This window comes from Myotis lucifugus, unplaced genomic scaffold, assembly GCF_000147115.1.
Source record: "Myotis lucifugus unplaced genomic scaffold, Myoluc2.0 scaffold_309, whole genome shotgun sequence".
NCBI lineage: Eukaryota > Metazoa > Chordata > Mammalia > Chiroptera > Vespertilionidae > Myotis > Myotis lucifugus.
The window spans coordinates 1,227,261-1,252,870 of NW_005871357.1; the positions used below are offsets into that span (position 1 = coordinate 1,227,261).

General features: G+C 43.3%; 1 protein-coding gene across 3 annotated transcripts in view; it reads right to left on the minus strand.

Moving 5' to 3' along the window:
* The window catches only part of WDR17 (WD repeat domain 17), a 67,982-nt gene that overhangs the window by 36,859 nt on the left and 5,513 nt on the right, over positions 1 to 25,610 (minus strand). For 2 of the 3 annotated variants that reach the window (XM_023763933.1, XM_023763931.1), the window contains exons 2-9: positions 23,251 to 23,379; positions 21,396 to 21,579; positions 15,711 to 15,941; positions 10,709 to 10,960; positions 8,108 to 8,230; positions 5,215 to 5,399; positions 1,648 to 1,816; positions 932 to 1,023 (exon numbers count right to left, since the gene is read on the minus strand). In XM_023763933.1, the coding sequence (XP_023619701.1) occupies positions 932 to 1,023; positions 1,648 to 1,816; positions 5,215 to 5,399; positions 8,108 to 8,230; positions 10,709 to 10,960; positions 15,711 to 15,941; positions 21,396 to 21,579; positions 23,251 to 23,379 (1,365 nt within the window). Of the gene's footprint in view, positions 1 to 931; positions 1,024 to 1,647; positions 1,817 to 5,214; positions 5,400 to 8,107; positions 8,231 to 10,708; positions 10,961 to 15,710; positions 15,942 to 21,395; positions 21,580 to 21,681; positions 21,744 to 23,250; positions 23,380 to 25,610 lie in introns of those variants that run through there. The other variant, XM_023763932.1, reaches the window with a different exon arrangement.

Consider the following 25,610-nt stretch of genomic DNA (forward strand, 5'->3'; position numbering starts at 1 on the left):
GCTCGGGATGGGAGGCAGCAGATAGGGTATCCAGTAATAGACAAGATGAGACTAATACAAGAGAAAGGGCAGGAGGTGAGTTCAGTCCTGAGATGTGGGGGTGGGAGGGGGGTAGGGAGTTTCCTCTGCGGAGGGCAACACTGCCCCCTGGCGTTGGAAGTTTCCAAACACTGGCCAACCTCCTGAGATGAAGGCTACTTGATCCTCAAAGGGATAAGTCTTTAGTATACATGGTTTTAAAGCCTCAAATATAGACACGATTTTATAGACGTTATATACTTAATAGGCATTAACAGTAATCACTTGAAATGAACGAAATTTCAAAATAGCAAGAGACAATCCTAGATTCTGTGGTATTTCCCTTGATTCGTATCTAACACGCTGTCATGAGATCATGTATATTTTCTAAATATTAGTGGGACTCGGTCACCTCTGGGTGACAACTGACTCCAAGCAGAAGTACAAGCACCATCTGTGACACTACAAATAGGAAGAGGATTGGTTTTAGGGCTTGTCGTGGAATAAAAGGATTTGAGGACTGAAAGGGAAGCTAAGACACTATATAACCGACTTCCCTGTCTCAGAGGTTCAGGCAATAAAGGCTTCTCCCTACGTCAACAGCTAACCAGCGAGAGGCCTGGGACGGTGACATGGGAATTGTTCTGGGTTTCGTCTCTTCCGACTACTGAATATATGCCCAGATAATCTGGGGAGGATGACTCAGATTCCTCCGAAGACCTCATGCCACTTGAGGTGGAGTTATTTTTCAGAATTCATTTGAACATGTAAACATCCCCCTGGGTGCCCTTCTAATTCAGAGAACACACTGCCACCTGGGGATTGTCTATTAAGTTAAGAGACAACAGCATTGGGAAAGTCTGGAGCAGCATAAGACACCAGGTTGCCCAGCCACCAGGAAATAACACCTTACCTCGTTAAAGCGCTGGATCACTTTGCCCTTTTTAATATCCCAAATGAAGGCGCCATTTTGGGAAGTTGCTCCGGCAATGCAATCCAAATCACCTTGGGGAACAATTTGATAGACATTACCTGAAATGCTTGCCAGAAATGTCCTTCCCGAAGATGTAATCTTGGAAAAAGACTTGAGATTTGCTAAGTAGTTCTTTAAAAAAAAATTATGTGAAAACCCACAGAATTAATCACACGGTCACAAGTGAACTGTGCTGATGCATAACCATTCATATTTACAAAACAGCCGCATCAGGGAAAAACCTGTACTGTGATTTAGAAAGCAAATTTTGTAATTTTAGAAAGCACATTTTCAACACTTTCATATATTTGATTCGTATAAAACTTTTAAGGAAAATGGTCACGTAAAATGCGTTATATCGTTAAATGCATGTCTATACAAATGCAGCTAAAATTAGATGGGTCACAATGAACCTGATTTACCTCGGCTTTTCTCTATGGTCACGTGATACCAAAGGGCCCAGAAACCCAAGTGTCCAGCAGGAAGTCTATTCTGAAAACCTCCCCCAAACTCACCCAACAAATTCGTTCTTCCTACTGCGCCTCCACCAGCCTTTGGAAGGAGACGACATCGAGGGGAAGAAGGGAATTCACATGAAAATAAAAGTCAGGAAGGCCATTGAGCTGTCCTCCCGATTTTAATGACATGCTTCTTACCTGGCGCCCAGGAGAGGGAATAAATCACCCCCTCGTTCCCCGGGGACGTGTACACCGCGGTCAGCGTGTCCACGTCCCAGACCTTCACGGTGCCATCGAAGGACGCTGTCGCTAAGAGGTTGGGGTTGTTGGGCTTGAATTTGCAGTCGAAGATGGTTTCCACGTGTCCCTAGGATGAGGCACACAAGTCACTGAGAAAATTCAGCCACTGAGACAACCCAGGTGATTAATAAGCAAACCAATGTGCAGTCAAGTTCAACCCGGTACCAGGGTTTCCAAATACGAGTGCAAATATGCAACGGCGAGCAAAGACACAGGACCCGCGTGCTGCTGCTGTGGGGGGTCCCTGTGCTGTGACCGTACACGCCTCACAGACCTAGATTCATTCAGCCTCCGTTCCCTACGGCAGCAACTAAGTCAAAGATTTCCAAAAGTCCGATTTCAACTGCGACCCAATGCATAGCTTTTCTTAATACTCATCGTACACAGAGGACGATGCTAGAAATTCATAAAGCAGTGAACTCTTAACAGTTACTATGTAATTCTGGGAACATAATAAAAGACAAGAGAAAACGGAAAGCAGCCTTTAGTGCAAATATCACTTTCTTCGTACCAATGACATAGTCCAAAAGGACTTCACGGTTTTAACTGAAAGAAGACACATCTGGCTTGGTCTTGGCTTTTCATCAAGTTTTTAAACTGTTCCAACGTTTTCTAGCAAGTTTACTCTTTGGAACTCACAATCCTGTTCCCATGACATGGTGACATGGGTCCCCGACACCCCGCAGGCTGTGCGGTGGGATGGACAGATGTGTGCAAACATGTACCTGCTAAGTGGAGGCTAATTACTGGGTGCCTGTGGGCGAACCTGGGAAGAATCTCAGGTAAGCAGCCAGTTGCCATGTGTGTCTCCCAGCCCTGGGGATGGGAACTGACCCTCCCCTCCTACTCCAAGCAGCAGACACTGCAGCATGCGGGGCTGGGGAGAATTAACACAGGGACAGGGCGGGCGAGCTCTCCCCCAGGCCTGCCCTACAGGTACAGAGGGAGGCTTCACACTCAGGTGCCTCCCGTGATACCAGGGAGCAGGGCCCTCAGGAAACCGCACCAGGGCCACAAGGGAGGGGAGGGGACAATCTCCAGAGCCAGCGAGAGGGAGGGGAGGCGGGTGCAGCTGCTGGTGCAGCCCCAGGGGCTGGGCAGGGGCAGGGGCTGGGACTGCCTGCAGGTGCATTCTTCAATGTTAATTCACGGCTATGCTTTCAGAACTCATTTGAGAAATCATATAGCAAGAGCTACGTGGTGAATGTTTCTTGTCTTATCGGGAGGAATGCAGGGGTGAAAGGAAGAAAGGGAAGCGTTTTTCTTCATTTTAATCAAGTCGACATTCGCGTGGAAGGACGCCTGTTAGCAAGTATCTGAACAGGGGGGTTTTCTGATGCCATGTGCCTTGGAAGCTTGGAGATGCTGGGCAGTTGCAACATCACGTCGGATGCTTGTGCTGGTAACTGCCCAGCCTTCCCAGATCGGGGTCTGCGTTAGCAATGGGACTTTATGGGGAAAAAACTCAAGTCTTTTCTGACTGGCAGACACTTTTAAAGTGAGAAGAGCCACTGAAATAATTTATAATCAAGGAATGTTTTAGTTTTGACTGAATTATAAATTTAACATAGTTTTTTTTAAATAAAACATATTTTAATATGAGGATATACACTCAATAGAAAGTCGTTTGAACTTAGATTGTGTAACTTCCTTACTAATATGAATTTTAAAACACTGTTATATTTTCCTCCCTCCCTTTCATAATCTTTTAAAAGTAGGTGGTATGCCGAACCGGTTTGGCTCAGTGGATAGAGCGTCAGCCTGCGGACTCAAGGGTCCCAGGTTCGATTCCGGTCAAGGGCATGTACCTTGGTTGCGGGCACATTCCCAGTGGGGGGCGTGCAGGAGGCAGCTGATCGATCTCTCTCATCAATGTTTCTAACTCTCTATCCCTCTCCCTTCTTCTCTGTAAAAAATCAATAAAATATATTTAAAAAAAATAAAAGTAGGTGGTAATTTGAAATGGGGAAAAAATTTCCCACACTGGGGAAGCATTTATATGGAAAGAAAATTCAATAAACTGAAGAATGTCTACAAAAGGAATGTTTTCATATAACTAAGCTACATATTGTTAAAAAATATTTTTGCTAATGTTCCATATTTTTATTTGAGGATAAAATTAAATTAGCCTTCAAATAACAGTATTATTGATTATTTCCCTCTTTTTTTTTTTAAGAAGGGCAAAATAGCTGTAGAGTCCTTTCTAAGTTTTTCCAGAGAAAAGCAATTAACATTTAAAAGTCTTAAATGTCTGGATTAGTATAATTCAAACCTGTAGGGGAAAAAATGGGCATTTTATAAACAAGGAAAAATTAGGGAAGATGATTCTTGACAAATAGTAATTACAACACAATATACATGATTATATTCACTCACTCACTCATTATGCATGTATTCATTCATTCAGCAAAATTTAATGAAGTCTTGCTATGTGCCAGGCCCTGGTTCTGGTAGTAGAGCTAAAGCATAGATTAAAACCCAACAAAAACGCGAGTCCTCAGTGAGGTTGTGCTCTATTGTATACAGAGGCTTAGTGGTCCTGAGAACAGAAGGGCCCTGTCCGGTGTTGCTCAGTTGGTTGAGCATCGTCCCATGCAGCGAAAGGTCGCCGGCTCAATTTCCAGTCAGGACACATGCCTGGGCTGTGCTCAGGAGGCAGCCAATCGTCGATCCTTCTCTCTCTCCTCCCTTCCTCTCTCTGTAAAATCAATAAAAGCATTTTTTTTAAAAAACAGATGATAGAATCATAGAATTATAATGATTCAATAATGGAAAATAAATCTTAAAAATACTTAACCCAACCGCCTTGCTCACTTACAGATGAGAACACCAAAGCTTGGAGTAGCTGGCAGAGATGGACTTGTCCTTCCTCCTAAGAAAGGCTTGTGCTATTTCTCTCTTTGCTTCCAGAACATGGCACAGCAATGCAGTTTCCAGCACTGTACGAAGGGCTGGCATGGTCCACACAGTATTGGAACACTACCAGCCATGCAGGGCAATCAGGATAAGTGAGACCATAATGTTCACTGGAGTTTCATGTTTAAAGCTTAAAGAATCTTAATAGTTTTGTCACCATTCTAGACATCATTCTGAAATGTTTCAGCCACCCCGGGTAAAGTCCTAATGATATGACTCGTTTTCAAAAAATATATATTTCTAGACAGAGAGGAAGGGAGAGGGATAGAGACAGAAACATTATGGATGAGAGAGAATCACTGATAGGCTGTCTCTTGCATGCCCCCTACTGGGGATGGAGCCAGAAACCTGGGTATGTGCCCTGACAGGGAATCGAACCTGTGACCTCTTGGTACATGGGTCGACACTGCTCAACCACTGAGCCACACCAGCCAGGCTGATTTTTTACAAAAATAAATGTTAACAATATTAATATGTGAGTGAAAGTAAACATCATGAGCTTCACAAAAGAAGTGCCGTGTGTGAAAGAAGGGACGATCACAGACATACCATGTCCCTCAGAAAATCCCACTTCTTGGCTCCCAGGTCATACAGGCCCACGCCCCCGTCCAGGAAGCAGCAGAGGGCGTGCCCGGGGGGCAGGGAGAACGCCTGGCCCGGGGGCAGCGCCGGCGGGGGCACCGCCTCGCTCGTAGAGGACATGTGGTGATTTGGGGTTGGAGGCTGGATTGAAACTGAAAAAGAAGAAGATCAGCAGGTAAACGTTTATGGTAGCAGCTTCCCGTGTGCAGATGACGCCATGAGGCTGGGTTTATAGAGGCTCCCGGGTTTCCTCTCAGCAGAACTGGGGTCCGTGAGCTGTAGGCAACAACCACGTTTCTGCCTCAGCAGTACTTGCAGTTTTGCCAAAAGTCAGTCAGAAATAAGTCAGTCAGAGAAAGATAAATATCACATGATCTCACTCATTTGTGGAATATAATGAACAACATAAACTGATGAACCAAAACAGATCCAGAGACAGAGAAGCATCGATATGATGCTCAAACCTCAGAGGGAAGGTAGGGGAGGGTGGGGGTAGGGGGAGAGATCAAGCAAAGGACTTGTATGCATGCATATAGGCCTAACCAATGGACACAGACACCAGGGGGGTGAGGGCATGAGTGGGGGCGGGGGGCAATGGGGCAATAAGGACACATATGTAACACCTTAATCAATAAAGAAAAAAAATAAAATTAGTGTGTGAGGAATCACTAATGCTGTGAATATCTGGTGTATTATCTCCCCATATATTAAAGCAGAGAATGCTTATTTTTTAATTAGAACCTTCTTTCAAAGTCTTGATATATCAGCTTACTCCCCCTTACACACACACACACACACACACACACGTGAATTTTTTCTTTTAAAGCTCATAACTCTCTAGTAATTGCTATTCTAATGAAAATAATTATCTTTGTGATTATATAATTCACTTTAATTTAGCACCCAAATTAAGAACCATAATTGTCTGACATACATTTTTTTTACAACTTATTTTTTAATATGCTTTTATTAACTTTTAGAGAGGAAGGGAGAGGGACAGAGAGACAGAAACATCAGTGAAAGAGAAATATCATACATCGGCTGCCTCCTGCACACCCTCTACCGGGGATCGAGCCTGCAACTCAGGCAAGTTCCCTGACCTGGAATTGAATTGTGACCTCTTGGTTCCTAGGTCAATGCTCAACCACTGAGCCATGCTGGCTGTACATTTTCACCTCAGTTTTTTCTCTCTTCCTCCTCATGTTTACTTTTATTGTTCATATGCTTCCATTTTTCCAACTTTCAATTGCTTAAGTGTCCCCATGTTTAATTATTTTCTGCCTAGTCTTTATCTCATACTGTGTCTTCTTTTCAAGAAGTTTTGTTTTAGAACATGAATATTCTTTTGTAAACATAACCCAAAATAATGGTGCCACTGTAAATTATCAGACCAATCTATACTAATTACATACTGGAATGTAGATAAATAAATTCAGATATTCTCTTTTTTTAGTATGCTCCCTTTTTTATTCAAATATAATCATCTTCCTTATTGCATTCATTTGGATAACACTATTTCTCGGAATCTGGGAATGACAGGAAGTCCATGCTAGAATGAACTTCTCATAACAAAAGAGGCATCTGATTCCATGAAACCTTATTCACCATTTGGTTAAAATTCATATGATCCATGACTCATTGTTCTAATATTTTAATTTACTGACATTATGGGGGGTTTTGATACCCTCTATGCCAGTGGTTCTCAACCTTCCTAATGCCGCAACCCTTTAATACAGTTCCTCATGTTGTGGTGACCCCCAACCATAAAATTATTTTCGTTGCTACTTCATAACTGTAATTTTGCTACTGTTATGAATCGTCATGTAAATATCTGATATGCAGGATGTATTTTCATTGTTACAAATTGAACATAATTAAAGCATAGTGATTAATCACAAAAACAATATGTAATTATATATGTATTTTCTGATGGTCTTAGGCAACCCCTGTGAAAGGGTCATTCGACCCCCAAAGGGGTCACGACCCACAGGTTGAGAACCGCTGCTCTATGTACTTATCTATCTGTAAATCATCCTTTTTTTAGAATTTGGTATGTCTGTATTTTAAAATCTTCATTATTCACATAATTTTTCTTATTCCACACTTTGTTACATTTTTAAAAGTGGGGTAAAAGACTAGACATCTAGCAATAGATTCCCTAAAAGGAATTACTCACAAACGACAAGACTGGTATGTGCTCCTTCATATTTTATGACTTTCCTCTAATGAACATGGACCGCTTTTGTAATATGAAAACCAATGCGAAAGAAGAGAATCGGTGATGTGTCAGTCATCCTATGATATGCACATCATAGCAACTAAACCAGGGGTGGGGAACACGGGGCCCGCTGGTCACATAAGGGCCGAGAAATCATGTGGTCTGGCCCCTGCCAAGACATTAGGGGGGAGTTAATTAAACATTTGACCAAATATGGCAGGCTAACTTTTAAGTTGATAACTTTGTATGGCCTGCGAATGATGTTATAAATATCCACATGGCCCTTGGCGGAAAAAAGGTTCCCCACCCCTGAACTAAACAAAGAAACAAATACCCACCCCCTCCCCCCCAAAAAAAATTGCAGGATATACCCTGTATCGGCCTCCAGAATGTTACTTCTCCAGTCTCAGCACCTCCAGCACTCCCGTTTCCAGGATTTAGAAGCAGTAAGGCCTGACAGAAAAGCTTAGCTTGTGTGGCTTACGTGGTTCCTTTAGCACAGACTTTGCCAAAGGCTGATTTTTACATGTGCTTTTCAGAGGCACATATCTGATACGCCTATACCACTACATCAGTCATTTCATTTGGAAGCAGCACATACACTATTCTAAGGTATGAAACTCTGATGATGCTTTTACTCACATTTTTTTCTTGGTGGAGAATTAAGTACATGTAAGCAGTGAAACCCCGTTTTCTTGAGTTTGAAATTGTCAATCGGCGTTGTTCTTGAAACATTCCAAATGCGTAAAACGCCTACTTGAGAATCTAGTCAGGAAAAAGCATCATGTTAACACGTTTACTTGAGATATGAAATGCCCAGATGTAAGAGTAATAACAAAATCTTCAACTTGCAAGGTTTTTAGCACTGCCAATGGCTTCTTCAATAATAAGACTGTACAATAACACAGTGAAAGAGACAGCTAACGTGCTATTCAACCTTTACACTTTTGACATGTTTACTATTTTTTTCTGTTCTGGACCCTTCTCTGGGGTGAGAAACTACCTTCTATGGCACCTCTACCCACAGAGGTCATTGTGACAATCTGATCACAAAAAGCACCCTACTGACCCATGCGGTCCAGGAAAGGCAGCCACTGACAACTTCCCACCCACCGTTACACAATCCTCCCTCGTCCGACACATTCATAAGCGGCTCCCTTGCTAGACTGCAGCCAGACAAGGCTGCCCAATAGACCCGAAACCCGGCTAGAAAGCCCCCAGAATTCTACCTTCATCAGCTACTTTGGAAAACAATCTGGCAGGTCCTCAAACCATTCAACATGGAGCCAACATGTGACCCAGCAATTGTATCCAATGAACGTACCCACAGAATTAGAAACGTGCCCATACAAAAGCCTGCACACCAATGCTCATAGCAGTGCTATCCATAACAGCAAAAAATGTAGAAAAAAGCTAAGTGTCTGTCAGCTGATACACAAAACCTGGCATACCCATGCCCTGGGATGTCATTCACCCTTAAAAAGGAATGAGTTACACACCCAACAACACGGATGAAGCTTCAACCCTCTCCAGAGGTCCTCAAACTTTTTAAACGGGGGCTAGTTCACTGTCCCTCAGACATTCCACACATGTGCACTGTGGGCCCAGGACGAGTCGGCTGCTAAGCAGGATAGGCAGCGGCGGCAAAAACACCCGGCGGGCCGGATAAATGTTTTCGGCGGGCCGCATGTGGCCCTCGGGCCGTAGTTTGAGGACCCCTGCCTATGCTATGTCAAAGAAGCCACATGTTGAGTTATTTCATTTCTATGAAACGTCAGAATCCCTAGAGACTGGAAGCAGATTAGCAGTTTATGTTCACACACGTGTACACGAGGGGTGGTGGACAGGGGGTAGCGGAGAGTGACTGCTAGTGGTACAGAGGGAATTAACTGAGGGGATGATGGAATGTTCTGGAATTAGATAGCAGTAAAGGTTGTACAACTTTCTGAGCATAGAAACCACTAAACTGTATACTTTAAAATGGTGACTTTTATGGTATGTGAGCTTTATCTCAATAATAATAGTATTAGCTATATAAAAAATTCCCATGTTTATCATTAACATACCCTATGAAATTAAAGGCAATTAAGATATATAAGGATCTGTCTACTTCCATGTGTAACCGAAGTGCTTAAAGTAGTAAAGAATGTCTTTTTTTAAACCACAGCTGGAAAGACAGGTACTCTACTGAGTGGTCCCCGCTGCCCAACCACCCACCTGGCTCCCATGTTGCAATCGCATCTCTGCATCTCTGTGGCTATTCTGCAACCACCCATGTGACCTGCTCAGTCCCCTCACCTATTTCACCCAGGCCCCCAAGCCCCCTCCCCTCTGGCAGCTGTCAGTCTGTTCTCTTTATCTCTGAGTCTGTTCCTATTTTGTTCATTAGATTCCACATATACGTGAAATCACATGGTACTTGTCTTCCTCTGACCGGCTTAGTTCACCCAGCATAGTCCTCTCCAGGTCCATCCAGGGTAAGATTTCCTTCCTCTTGACGGCTGAGTAGTATTCCATTCTCACCCACTCAGCTACCCATGGGCACTTGGGCTGTTTCCAGATCTTGGCTATTGTGAATAATGTGCAAATAATTTCTTTAAAAATGTCGAGAGGATAAAGACTCTCTTTTATTTTGCACTAAGCCAATAACAGGATTTACACAGCAGCTGATAGCACTATCACTTCAGGGACCATACTTTCTGAACCTAAGTAAAGAGTAAATAGCAATACTAGTTAATTTCTAATGAGTATTTTAAATTCCCCCTCTTCCCATCCCCATCACTCCTTGACTTTGCTCACTCTCTTGATTAGGAAGCCATGTGATAGATTCTGGGGCTGCCTAGGCATAGGGCTCACTCCGATCACAATCCCTAGGGAGGCTCGTAGGCCTCCTGTCCAGATAACCCGCTGTTCGAGTCCATCCCTTAACTCTCGTCCTGCCATTCCTGAAAATGAACTGTTTGTATTTTTACACACACAAACATGAACATGCACACGTGTGCACATACATATCCCAATTTATTACCAGAAACCTGGATAACAGGGTCTTAATTTCATTTGTATTTGTCATTATGTTAATGACATACAGTACAAATAAAAGTAAACCAGGCATTTAGTATAATAAATGATAACATTTGCAGCATTAATAGGTCTTACACAGAAGTAACCAACGAAGGAGTATCATTTCCTGACCGAATTAAAGAACACACACGCATTTTAAATGTGGAGGGTGGGGGTCCTCACCTCCAGTGATGAACATGCCCGGGGCGCTGGGGACCCAGGCCACGCACTGCACGCAGGCGGCTGCGCTGGGCAAGCTGAAGCTGGTGATGCAGTAGAGCGACTCCGAGTCCACCAGCCGGATCCCATGATGCAGATTGGCCACCAGGAGGTAATCCGTGGACAGCGGGTCCCACTCCAGGGCCGTGACTGGGTCCTCTTCGTCGGTCCCTTCCAGGGAGTCGGGCCTCAGAACATGTCTCTGACTTTTGTTACCTGTTAAAATGCGAAGAAAATGATTTCAAACGACATTCTCAGAAAAAGGTCAGTAACCGGGAGGGTGCTGGCTTTCTCCGAGAAGTCACCCAGGACGTGTGACGGCGGGGAACAGAGCTTGTCCCAGAGACGGAGGTCAGCCTGGACTGCTCTGCGTTGGTGACCTCTAGTACCTGGGAAGTCTGCCCTATTTGTTACTGAAAAACGGTGAGAGAAAGACATGCATACACACGATACTGTCATCAACCACCATCTCACTGAGTGACAAAGCACACAGATAGGAAAGGGCTTACCAGGAGGAAGAACATCCTGTTGTGATTAACAGCACAGACTTTGGGTCCAGCCTGACTTAGTTCCACCACGTACGGGCTTCGAGTTCTTGGACAAGACACCTCCTCTCCCTGTGCTTACTGTTTGTCTGTATAGTGAACATAACGATTCCTACCTTGTAGAGTTTTTTGGTTGCTTTTTAAGATTAAATGAATTAGTTGCTGAAAGTGCTTAGAACAGTGGCAATATCATGAGCAGCACATCACTATTTACTCCTTGTCATGCATCAGACCATCTGTCATAACCATCATTCACTCCTGACTCCAGTACAACCAAGGCAGCCAGAAACACGGGGGACAAAACACGGGGAAGTAAATGAAGCCAAGGCCCGCCCTCGCCGGTCTGGCTCAGTGGATAGAGTGCTGGCCCTCAGACTGAAGGGTCCCAGGTTCGATTCTGGTCAAAGGGCACGTGCCTTGGTTGCAGGCTCCATCCCTGGCCCAGGTCTCGGCTTGTGTGGGAGGCAACTAATCGATGTGTCTCTCTCACATTGATGTTTCTCTCTCTGACTCTCCCCTTCCTTCCACTCTCTAAAAGTCAATGGAAATATATCCTTGGGTGAGGATTCAGGACACAACAACAACAATAAAACCCCACAAAGAAAACAAAATAAATGAAGCCAAGGCCCATCAAATAATCCCCTCTTCCTTCCAAATTACACACACAACTGGCAATGGGGGGACTACGCTTCGGCAACGCACCCCAGGGGACTCCACTCCACAGACGCTCTCACTCTCCAAGCACGGCAGTGACATGACTACACTGAGAGGCGACAGCCCAGTTGTCCCTGCGGGCTCTACACGTTAAAATAATTTTTTTTTAATTTAAAAAATAACACAACTGGAAGATACCATAGCTCTGTCCATCAGCGCATACGGTTCTCCCACCTTTCAGGTTATCAAAGCAGAGAAAAGCGATTCCCGTGGGTCTGTCAGGTATTATGAAATGAACTGAAAACCTTACAGCTGGCCCTGACCAGTTTGGCTCAGTGGATAGAGCGTCGGCCTGTGGATTGAAAGGTCCCAGGTTCGATTCCGGTCAAGGGCATGTACCTTGGTTGCAGGCACATCCCCAGTAAGAGGTGTGCAGGAGGCAGCTGATCGATGTTTCTCTCTCATCTATGTTTCTAACTCTCTATCCCTCACCCTTCCTCTCTGTAAAAAATCAATAAAAATATATATTTTAAAAAAAACACCTCACAGCTTCTGCCTTGACATTAACTTCATCAGAATATGATATTATATAAATACAATGTGGATCTTAAACAGGTATTGTTTTAGTCAGAATTTGTGCATATATAGTCATAGAAAGTGCACGACAGTTTTCTTTTATTTGGATTTGTCAAATTTTCACAATGACCATCAAGGAAAGTTTGTTTGCTTCTTCTTTCCCCAAACAAACATCATCTAAATTTCTATTTTATGTAACAATAATGAATATTAATAAGGTGGGTCATTACAAGGCCAAAAGAGGCAGAAAAATGATTTATTAACCTAGGTCAGGGGTGGGCAACCTTTTTGTGAGTGCGTGCCAAAACCAGCAGAATCTCTGACTCAAAATTCTTCTGCGTGCCAACCCTAATTTTTTGAGAACATGTTACGCCTACTTGATATCTCTTAAGGTGTACGTCTGTGAAGAACCTTGAAGAAATAATGAAATTCATTCGAGCGACAAAAACACAGTATATGATGATGAAAACTACATTTACTTTTTAATGTATACATGTACACTGATAGTCCGACAGAAAACTTTATGACTCCGTTTGATATTATCAGTGGGACTTTTGCTGCTGCATCACTGATGAGAGATTTTACATCAGGTTTATATTTCGTGACCTTCAGAGATAAGCACGAGCTACTACTTTCATCCGTCAGGCTACTCCTATTACGAGACTTAACAAAATTCATCACTGAGAACAAAGATTCACAAGCGTATGTGGATGAAACCAAAACACTTGTCGGATCTAGGAAGGCAGGGAGAGTTAAGGCAAAGGCATAGAAATTGCTCTTCCCCTCTCTCGTCAATCCATGTCTATGGTCTTTAAGATAACTTGTTTTGTAAAATTATTTATTTATCTAAGATGCACCTACACTGAATTTATCTGAAAAATAAAAAAGTCGATATTAAGAAAAAAATTGTAAATGGAAGATTATAAGAGAGGGTTTCGCATGCCAGCAAAAGTTACTGGCGTGCCATGTTTGTCACGCGTGCCAGGGGTTGCCCACCCCTGACCTAGGTTGTACTTTACTAATTTTTAGGTATTTGCATGTGCCACTTAACATCTATGACTCATTAAAAATATTCCAGGATATAAAAAAAAATAATAGCAACAAAAAAATGATAAAATTTACAATGAAAATGTTATAATATCTAAATCCTGTTGCTGCAAAGCCCCATCTTAGTCAAAATGATGAGTTATAGTCACTATTTTCTGTTCTATCAGGTATCAACATTTTTATTATGAAAGATAGAAAAATGAATCTATAAATGGAAAGCCAATCATTAGAATAACCGCTGATAATATTCTAGTTTACATTATTTATTTTGCTATTACTTGTGTTCTATTTTTTTATACAAATATCAGGCCCCTTGTGTTGTCAGGTGAGGACAGACGCATGCGATAAATTGGGAAGATGAGGTTGACAATTTCTGTATGAGAGACGAAAACTGGGGCAAGGGAAAATTATGGTTGAAAAATAAAATAATGAGGATGATGCATAATCCAAAGAGCTGCTGAAATTTTGATTTTGAGATCTGGTGGCTAAAGCCAAGAGGAAAGCAATCATGAAAGGTGGCACAATAGGATAAAAATAAAACAAAATGACAAACAAAAAAATGTCCTGACGAGAAGCACAATGTTTCCTAGAACTGACACCAGAGATAAATGCCGCTCCCCTGAGCGCTTCCAAACGGGGACACGGTGTTGCACGAGGACAAGGTCACCAACAACACGTCTAAGGTGAAACAATGCAAACTTGATTAATGCCCTCCTAGGGGTAACAACAGAGTCAAGTCAATTAAAACAGCTCCGTGATGAAGATAAGAACATTCTCTGGTGAGCTGGCTTTGTCCAAGAATATAACTGGAAATAGGTAAAGCAGTGGTTTCCCACCACTTTTGGCCCTGGAACCCTCTATGCATATGAGGATTTTTACATGAAAATACAGATAATACAGAACAAAGTGGTGCTTTTCGTCTGACTGAGTCTCCTGGATCCCTTCTCCCCTCCACCCAACACACACACAGATATACAAACATACTCATAACCCCAATTTTGAAATCACGGATTTAAAATAATGGGTGAACTGCCTCGTTGTGGGCAGTCCTCCATGAATATTTCCCTTTTCTTCTTCTTCTTCCAAGATAGATAAACTGGACAGCAGTCACCTGCAGGAGCCTGGAGGACGGAAATTCTATCTTGTTAGGTAGAGACTAGATCCCTATGGGGCGGGAAGTCAGTAACAAGGTGAGGGTGGCCACTCCTCGGGGAAAAGTAAGAAGCTGTGTGCTGCAGTATAACGCCACAGCGCCAACGTTTCAAACTCACAGCAGAGTGTCTTGTCTGAATCAAAAAGCAGCATTTTCTTCTAGACCCATTTGCTCTTGTCTACACAAAAGGGAAAAGGCATGGCCAGATGACACCTTCCCTAATGGTGCGTGCGTGACTTCTTAAAAGCCCTGGGGCATCAATGAGAGCAAGAAGTCCATATTGGGTTCTCAGTGGTAGAACTGTGTCCCTTCAGAGGATGTGGAGTATCTGTGACGCTGTTGAGCATGTGACTTGGTCTGAAAACAGGAGCCCCCAGCCACAGAGACGCCGGGTGCTGACAGCACGCTGCTCAGGTGCCAGCAGGACTCTGTGATGAGCGGGGAGCCATTCAGGGAAGTTTTCAATAGACATTTTATCGTTTAAATTTTAAAAATAAACAAAATTTTCAGACCCTTTCCTTCAGCCGGAGTGATGAACTAATGGGGTCTACAGAGTTGTTTTCCTTTCCACCCCAGGACCAAAACCCGGCTGAGGGTCTGGGGCGTCTGAATGGCATTTTACATGCAGGTGGGAGAGTATTTTTGAGAGGTAAGTCATCAAGGATTCCAGTTCCATGTCCTTACCCCCTCAGGCCGCTCTCTTAGTAAATGTGCAGAAACAAAGAATTGACTTAAAAAGTCAAACTATGGGACGCATGCCTGATTCGGGGCTCATCAGAGTAAAATCTGCATGGCTGGGTTGAAGGCACGACAAGGCCTGAGATGTAAATTAGCTTCCAATGATTATTTGGAATCAGTAAGATGCTGGATAATACTTGCACAGCTATTACTTAAAAATCAAAATTCTGTTACCTTTGGTTTTCTGCCGTGTGAATAAGATGTCACACAAGCCAAGGAAAAGAAAATGGAGGAGCTCTAAGAACATCCTCACCTGATTGGAAAATCGATAGACTCCCATCCATGTGACCAAACACGACTTTGCCCTTCTTCTGGGGGTGCCACCTGAAGGTGCAGATGTCGGACATGAAGCTGTGAGCGTCTCGGTGCACGGTCACGCCGCTGTCCGGCCCCGAGATGGTCCAGATGAGCAGCGGGCCCCTGCGGGGAGCAAAGGCCACGGCCTCGCCCGCGTGCCAGCACCAGCTAAGGGAGGCGGGCGTCCCTGGAACAGAGGAGAAGTGGTCACAGCACAGAGTTCCGGTGAGAACTGCCATCCAGCGGCATCTGCTTTGTGAGCTCTACAACACGTAGAAGAGCGTGTTCATTACTTACAAACACATGACCTTCTGACTTGGGAACTGGATTTTAAACTAATCCCTGAGACCCCTGGGAACGTACACAGGGTACTTCGTCAGTGAAAGGAACAGTACCTAGTTCGGTTTAAACTACTAACATGATTACACGCTTCCTATGTAAAGAAGGGTATAGAGTTCTTTCTTTTAGGACACTGTTTGCTTATTAGAGCAATTAATTTTGACCGAGTTCTTGTGTGTGAGACCTGCTCTAGGCGTTCCCTATACAAGTTAGTATGGGTTACAATTCCTGCTTTAAAGGATCTTAAGTAAAAATTGGGAAGATAAGGATGAAATGTATGAAAAGTTAGATGTTACTGTCAAGGATTTAATAACAATGAACTTAATGCTACAATCTCTGTCTTATCAGGAGCTTAGAATCAAACCTTATAGCCTTCCCTCAGGTGACCTAAACAAGTCACTTCCCGTCAGAACCTCTGTCTCCTCATCCGCACACTGGCCACAACTACAACCATCTGACCACTTACTTCACATGAACATCGAGAAAAGAAAATACAACAATGAATGTAAAAGCCCCCTTAAACTGTAAGACAAAATAGGACAGTTCATTGTAACTCTCCCCACTGTCATCGCAATCAAATAGGTCCTAAATGAAATAAGGGCTACGGTGAATTCATGACTCAAGACAGGGATGGGGACACTTCCAGCAGGTACACTGATCAATTGCATCAGAATCGCCCAACTGAAGATGGGCAGCGGATGATGCGGAATGAGGGCCTGGGAATCGATTTTAACAGGGTTTGTGAACCACTGAGCTACTGTTCCCAAAGGAAATGGGATTTAGATTATACCTTGAAGGAGCCATAGAGTTTAAATATATGAGATGAACGCTATTTCCCAGGAAGAGAAAATGATATAAACAAAGACAGAGTCCAAAGTTGTTTACTGACCGTAAAATCAATTCGTGCCTATAATGAGCCAGGAGGCAGACACTGGAATCTTATGCCTAGTTCAGGGCCTGACATACAAGGGGAACTCCACCAGTTGTATTAAATGAATGAATACATGAATATATAAATGAGGTCAATTAAAAAGACGATGTGGTTTTAAGGTACATTAACAGACGTAGAATTTCCCCAATAAGGGATGAGACACACTGTGTGACCAAACCACCACAGAACACCTGAGAAACCATGATAATTCTGGCTCTCTGAACGGCTATTTCCAGAAGGGCAGCAAGGAAGAAAGGGGGCAAGAACCAATGTCATAGCCTTACAACAGAGACCCCTACCACAGTGGCCTGCTGTATGCAAGTGCTTCTAAGAGCCCTACCAACACTCACTCACTTGATTCTCCCAACGAGATTCTGAGATAAGTAGGACACATAATTATCCACCATTAAAGGCCTTCTTTTCTGACAGCATATTGTGACATTTTTCAAGTGGGTGACAATTTTAACATTTTAAAATTAAACAAATACATTTCCTTTAAATTAATTTTTTGATTATTGGGGAAAAGTAATGATGAAGTAAAAACTACAGTTGCAGGTTCAAGTTCAACTGCTGGATGGGGAAGTTCTAATATTGACTGAAAAACTGACATGCAAACTTCTACTTTGCTTACCCTGGATTCTGGAAAGGAAGAAAAATAAAGTCTGAGCCATTTCAAGGGGACTATTTAAAATGAAAGTGACCAAAAATATTCACAATAACTCTTTGAAAATAAAATATCAAAGTTTTCCATCTTCACATTAAGGAGGTATTTGGAAACAGCATGAGGAACTTATTGATAAGTCTTTGAAAACTTCGGAGGAAAAGGTATGCACACTTGATTTAAATTGTTACCAAAATTATTTAACCATTCTGCCAACATGAATGCAAAGTTTTTTGTGTGGATTCAGTGGCAAAGGAAGCCATGGTCCACACAGCTGGTGAATGAAACACCTCTCCCTCCAGGAATGGGGGTGATGCAGCCGTTGTCTGATGACAGAGCAGGGGATAGACTGGGTGGTACTACAACAACACACGGTCTCAGCTGTACTTTAGCTTAACATGTAGATAGCATGATCTCATGTAGACTTTGTGTGACAACTTCATGAGAACAATGACACTGTGTGATATTTTTAGTTTATGTCACATAAAACACAGACAGAATTTTAAGGAGTATTTATTGTGCTACTTAAAATAAATTTCACACAAAGCTAGGTTTAAAGTATTGGGGAAATGCACGGTTTGTTAATATAAACAACACTGGAAAATTTATAGGGTTTGTGGTTGTTGGAGAAACACATAGGACTAGAAAAACATGAAAAATCTTGATGGAGGCTATCGATGGCTTTTATCATTTTTTAAAATCCTCACCCAAGCATATGTTTTTATTGATTTTCAGAGAGGAATGGACAGAGAAAGAGGACCATCAGCTGGTTGCTCCCTGGGCACCCTGACAGGGATTGAACCCCCAACTGAAGTTTGTGCCCCGACCTGGAACCCAGCCACTTCCTTTTGGTGCATGGGAGACTCTGCCAACTGAGTCACCGGCAGGCTCATGGCTTTTATTTTTTTATTTTATTATTTTATTTATTTATTTATTTTTTGGCTCCATGGCTTTTATACATCACAAAGCTTGTCCCAAAAGTAATCTGGCTTCTCTTACTGATGTATGGAAAGCCTTAAGGAAAAGTTTTACTTGCATTAATGGAAGCTCACTGAATATTTAAAAATATCTGCTCACAGATTACAGCAAATTACTAATACTGAAGTTCACTGGTTGTGGCAAGTAAAAATAGTAAGTAGGGTGTATGAAACTGGAAATAAGACTTACATTTTTCTAGTTGAAAAATGAACCTTGTTTGGCAAGTATTTTTAAGATGAGATTTAAATAACAAAATTGGTATATTTTACCAGTATTTTCAACATTCCTAATGACCTAAATTTGAAAGACAAGGAAAAAGCAATAAACAAAATACGTTGAACATATCCAAAGACTCCCTCCAACATGCATTATTATTGTTTTGGAAGCAAGACTGAAATATCATGGCCTATGGATTCTCAACGTTGTCACTACACACTGAGAAGAATATGATAAAGAATCTTTAAACAAAATAAAGTCAGCGGCATTGTCACTTCTCCATGTTCTCCCTCACAGTTATCATCAGAATTTTTTAGGGAAGAAGCTAAATGTGGAAAATGTACCCAGCAGTAGCTTCCAAATTCATAATCACTGACTGAGCTACACTTGGTGCTCAGAAAGAGGTTGCATATTGTGATATTTAATGCAGAAACAGGATGACTAACTTCACCATGATTGCAGGGTCTGATTCTAGGAGGAGGAGCAGCGTAGTGATACTATTCGCTTCACTAAGACCCACTGGTGTGAACCAGGCTTTCCACCTTGATCTGGAGGAAAGAAACCCATTCAATAGGGCACTAAAGATGCGTGCATATTGTCCTCCTGGGTTTCAGATTGGAATAGAGCAATGAATAGGCAAGGCCAATTGTCCCATTAAGAAAATCTTATCTAATTGTTATTTTTATATTTACAGGGTGAGGCAAAAATAGGTTAACATTGTGAGTATATGAAACAGAGTTTATTATTATTCATTTAACTAGAGGCCTGGTGCACGAAATTTGTGCGGGGGGGGGGGTGGCGCGGCGCAGTTTCCCTAAGCCTGGCCTGCATCCTCCTGCAGTCCAGGACCCCTCGCACCTTCCTGCTTCGGCTCGCTGTTCCTTAGCGCTGCCATGGAGGTGGGAGAGGCTCCCACCACTGCTGCTGCGCTTGCCAGCCATCAGCCCGGCTTCTGGCTGAATGGCGCTCCCCCTGTTTGAGCGCACTGATCACCAGAGGGCAGCTCCTGTGTTGAGTGTCTGCCCCCTGGTGGTCAGTGCACATCATAGCGACTGGCCATTCCGCCATAACGGTCGCTTAGGCTTTTATTATATAGACTAGAGGCCCGGTGCACAAAAATTTGTGCACTCGGGGTGGGGGTCCCCCAGCCCGGCCTGTGCCCTCTCGCAGTCTGGGACCCCTCGGGAGATAACGACCTGCTGGCTTAGGCCTGCTCCCGGGTGGCAGAGGGCAGGCCCAATCCCTAAGTGCAGCCCTTGGTCAGGCTCAGAGCAGGGCCAATTGGGGAGTTGGGGCACCGCCCCGTCATGCACAGAGCAGGGCGGATCGGGAGGTTGCAATGCCACCCTCAGTCACGCTCAGGGTAGACTGATTGGGGGGTTGGGGCACCGCCCCCTGTCACACTCAAGGCAGGGTCAATGGGGAGGTTGCGGCGCCACCCCCTGTCACGCACAGAGCAGGGCCAATCAGGGGGTTGGGGCGCTGCCCCCTGTCACTCACAGAGCCGCAGGGCAATCGGGGGATTGGGGAGCTCTCCCCCTATCAGGCACAGAGCAGGGCTGATCAGGGGGTTTGGGCGCTGCCCCCTGTCACGCTGATCCCGGTGCCGGGAGCCTCGCTGCTCCACTGATCCCGGTGCCAGGAGGCATATTACCCTTTTACTATATAAAATAGAGGCCTGGTGCACGGGTAGGGGCTGGCTGGTTTGCCCTGAAGGGTGTCCTGGATCAGGGTGGGGGTCCCCACTGGGGTGCCTGGCCAGGCTGGCTGAGGGGCTGAGGGCTGTTTTCCCGCTGGCAGTTGACTAAAAGCTCCCAACTGCTCCTTGTTTTCTTTTCTTTTTTTTTTATTCTGGGCCAGCTTTAGCTCTGAGGCCTCGCTGCTGAAAACATGGATACAATGTTGCGGTCCGGGGCTGACTGAAAGCCGGTTTTGTTTAGCTTCTTATTTGCAACATAGTAATAGTTGCTTAGAGTTGCAGTTGAGAGGCCGGCAAGTGAGGCGGGGAACGTTGGAGTCTGCAGTTCCTGGAGGAAGCAAGCCTCCCTGTTCGCTTCAGTGCATGGCTGCCGGCCGCTATCTTGGCTGACAGTTAATTTGCATAAGGATATGCTGATTAGCCAATGGGAAGGGTAGCGGTCGTACGCCAATTACCATGTTTCTCTTTTATTAGTGTAGATTATTGTATTATTTTAGGTACAAACAACTGTAAACTACTTTTGCCACAGCCTGAGTTTTGAAAATGTTTGTGTTTTATTTAAATACTACCAAAACGATTTGGTATTTACTGTTCCTGATTGTTCGGTGTACTGAGTGTAATTTTTCATGGAATTCTGTTTCCGTTTGGCACACACGCACACACACAATCATGAGCCAGGACGTGCACTGTATTTCTTGGGCAGGTTACCAGGAGAGAGCTGGGCTACTTGAAAACCTGAGCTAACTGAAATAAAATATTCTGTTCATCGAAATACAAATGTTTCATTCCATAAAACACATCCCCGTTCCAAAGATACCTTTTGTATTGTTGAGTTTAGCAATGACTTTTTGTTCTGCCACATTCCAAATGATCACTAAGTTATCGGAACTGCCACTTGCAAAGAGATCGGGGTTATGTGGACACCAAGAGATAGCTGTGATAGTTTTTTTGTGTTCAGACATAATTGCGTGGAGTTTAAATTCATTATAACGGTGATCCAACTAAAAAAAATACATAAATAAAACATTTCAGTGCTTCTTTTTAGATCGTACACTTTCCATTAATCACATTTCCACAAGCTACCTCGATGAACATTAGCATACCTCTAATAACAAAATATGAACACATTTCAAGCCTTGGTCTACTGTCAGGTATATTTGATCAGCTGACAGAAACTATTTTGAAAAAATATGAGAGAATTAAAATGAAACATATCGATTTTAAAAACAAGTAAAAATAAATGATGTACATTTAAATACACATAATTGAATTTTTGTCATATTTTTATAGCTAAATCTATGAGGAAAACACTCTTCATCTCAAAATATTTTTACTGCAATGTTTCACTTATATTTGAATAAAAACATTTGTGTTAAATAAACCAACTCTCATTAAGATGTCAAAAGTCTGCCAAGCAATGACCCTATCGTATATCCTTGCTTTCTGGAGGGGCATTATACTGTGTTCTTATATGTAAGTGGGCAAAAGGAATTGCCTCATTTTCCCATTTCCTTCGTAAATGTGCCAGTCATTAGTGAGCCAATTGATCTTTTTATCATTGTTAACATATTTGGGATTAAATTATGTCATTTTATTGTTTCGTCCTTTGATATGCAATGAACCTTTCACATTGTTATTCAGGGTTTTACTAGTCATTGTTATGTTAGTGACTTATTATCGCAATCTCTGTTTAACCATGCAGTCACAGTAAATCCTGACTGCTAACATGACCCTGAACACCCTCCCTCGGGAGCCTCTGCTATTGGCCAGTATCATCTGGCTTCATTTTCTTCCTAGTCCACTCTGACCTCGTTTCTCCACTATGGCCAAACCATTCCTGCTGGAGGGCCTGTGCCTGCAGTCCCCTGGGCCAATGACGCCCTCCCCCCATTTGTCCACAGGTGTTCCTTCCCCTGTCCAAGTCCCAGTTCAAAACACCTCTTCAGAGACCTGTTTTCTGACCAAGGTATCAAAATAACTTCATGCCCCTTCCCAGAAACTGTCCTATGACTTTCTTTCACCTTTAAAATTGATATATAACGCACATTTGACATTATATTCGCTTCTGGTATACAATATGCTGACCTGACATCTGTACACATTGAGCTTGCTGCCGTCTTCCGTATGGGGGATGGAAGTGGAGAATCGTGAGTTCTATGGGAACTGCATTTTTTACTGACTCGTTCCCCTTATTCATGCATTCACTGGTTGATTCATGTATGTGCCCTGACTGGGGACTGAACCCTGAACCCTGGTGTTTCAGACGAAGCTCCAACCAGCTGAGCCGATCGGCCTGGGCCTCCAGTGGCATGCTGATACTGCCACACACTCCAGAAATGAACTCTACAAAACCTTACTCGCTACTGTGGGAAACTCACTCGTGTCTAGAGTAACACTATTATTTCCAACATTTTCAATAGACGACAACACTATTAGCAATTAAAAGGAATTTTACTTCAGAATAAAGCAACATTTTTTTTTCACGTTTAACTGAAATGAGTTGGTGTTTCAAGATAAAAAAAAATCATTTAGGAAACATTTAGTGAGTATCTGCTGAATGCCAGAGTGCATGATAACGTGAGAACTGAACGATGGGGAAGACAGTTATTGCTTAAATGGTCATCGCACCTGATAGATAAAAGGAAAAGTCGGGGAGAGGCGGGATTATTTACCTGGTAGACGTAGATGGCCAGGGTGGCGCAGTAGGCAAACCTGTCCCCGCTGGCAGCGCACACGTCCTTGTTCCAGGGCTGACACCCGGCGGCCAGCAGCCCCACCTGCCTCACCCGGGACATGCTGGCCTTGGAAACAAATGGGGAGGAAGGTCGGTTACTGTCATCCCGAAACAAACCTCCTCTTCATTGTCTATAACTGTCTTCCTCAATCCTTGTCTCTGTGCCCTGAACAACTGTTCTATGATTGCCGTCAACCTCAATGTACTGTTTCAGAGAACAGGAGTTTAAATCCGCAAATGTCTACGGACATCAAGGCAGGCCATTTAAATTAGGGAAGCAGGAGACTGTAAAGTGCTGAGTGACAGGGGACACTGGGCCAAGGGCTGGGAAGCGCAGGGGAGTGACGGGGTCTTGCGTGGAGCAGAGGGTGCACAGCCTGCCTGCAGGGCTCCGAGACCCTTGGGGGAGGCCCTGCCTGGTGCCAGACGCATGGGGCTTCCCAGACAGAAATATATAGATATTTTGTGTACATTTTTATTGATTTCAGAGAGAAAGGGAGAGGGAGAGAGAGAGAAACATCAATGATGAGAGAGAATCATGGATCGGCTGTCTCCTGCACGCACCCTACTGGGGATGGAGCCCACAGCCTGGACATGTGCCCTGACCTGGAATTGAACTGTGACCTCCTGATCAATAGATCAGCGTTCAACCACTGAGCCATGCTGGCTGGGCAGAAATATACAGATTTTTATGTAAAATAAAAATACATTTTTATGTAAAATGTACAAATTGCCAAATGTAAAAAGGGGCAATTCATTCAAGGCATCAAATTCAAATGTAAAACATGAGCCAATATCCGGAGGAATAGGGCATTTGTCATAGAACTTCAACATTTTTACACAGGTTTTATATTCTTACAAAAACGACGTGAGTTACACAGGGAGAGCTACAGGCTGCATGGCAATGTTGTTCATTGTGAAGAGGGGCCGACGGAAGCCGAGGCCACTGACTATAAACTGTGTATGTGGCTGCACTGGGATCCTCTGTGTCTGTCTGTCTGTGGCTCCAGGTGCGGGGGCAGCAGTGTGTCCTGTGACCTCACTTCTCTCATGGATCTGAGAAGAGTTGTCCATTTTCTGTTCCTTCAGGTTTTATTGTTTCAGATCCAACTGAGGACTTCTAAGCTCCTTACTTGCCTGACTAGAAACTAGAAGTCCCTCAGCTCCATTTTTGTGTTAAAAACAAGTAAATTACTCTGAAATCCATGCCAATATATATATTTTAAAATATATTTTATTGATTTTTTTACAGAGAGGAAGGGAGAGGGATAGAGAGTTAGAAACATCGATGAGAGAGAAACATTGATCAGCTGCCTCCTACACACCATCCACTGGGTATGTGCCTGCAACCCAGGTACATGCCCTTGACCGGAATCGCACCTGGGACCCTTGAGTCTGCAGGCCGACACTCTATCCACTGAGCCAAACCGGTTAGGGCAATGCCAATATATTTTTACTTTAACTATTAGTGTATCCTGATTTGCTACTTTTTAATTTTCATGTTTAGATAATATAAACATTTCGATTTTGTCATATAATTTGTATGCCCTTTAAATCCCGGGGTCCACCAACTTATGTCCTTCCTAAACTCAGAGTTGAATAACTTGTCCACACCAGCCATGAAAATACTACATAGGACAAAACAAAATGGCATTTTATTTTAAAAATCTAACATTTTGAGTGAAATATTTAAAAATAATTTATTATTAAATATGAATACTATATTTATAAATCTGAGCTATGTATTTAATCTGGTAATATTTGAAACTTCCAGATTATTTTTCAACAGTATTATTATAAGATACTAGTATATTTGGCACATAATACTACATAGCCTTTATGAAGTGATGCCTAGAGTTTCTGAGGAGATAAAGCTTCTGTCATCTGTGTGGTCAGCATGGGTTGGTCCAGGGCGAATGGATCTGCATTCCTGGAAGCAGACCTGCTCAGCTGTGGTCCATTTCAAAACATGCATCTGCATTTTAAATGCGAATCCTGTAGGATGTCACATATCTAGGCAAGTAAGTGGACTTAGAATTAGGTGGCAGGTAACTATGTGCTTCAGATAAATATTGTATCCTTGTTTATCTTTATTCATTTTTTCATGTTTCATTTTTTATTTGAACAGCTTAAGGAATCCCATGTCTATTCTCAAGGTTTGTTGCTTCAGAACATATCATCTTTCTGGCCCAGAAACAACGCGTGCGCTTTACAGATGAGGCACCAGGCAGTGCAGCTCACGCTGACGCAGACGAGACAGGCTTTGGGAGGAAGAATGCCTGAGCTCCCTGCACCGCG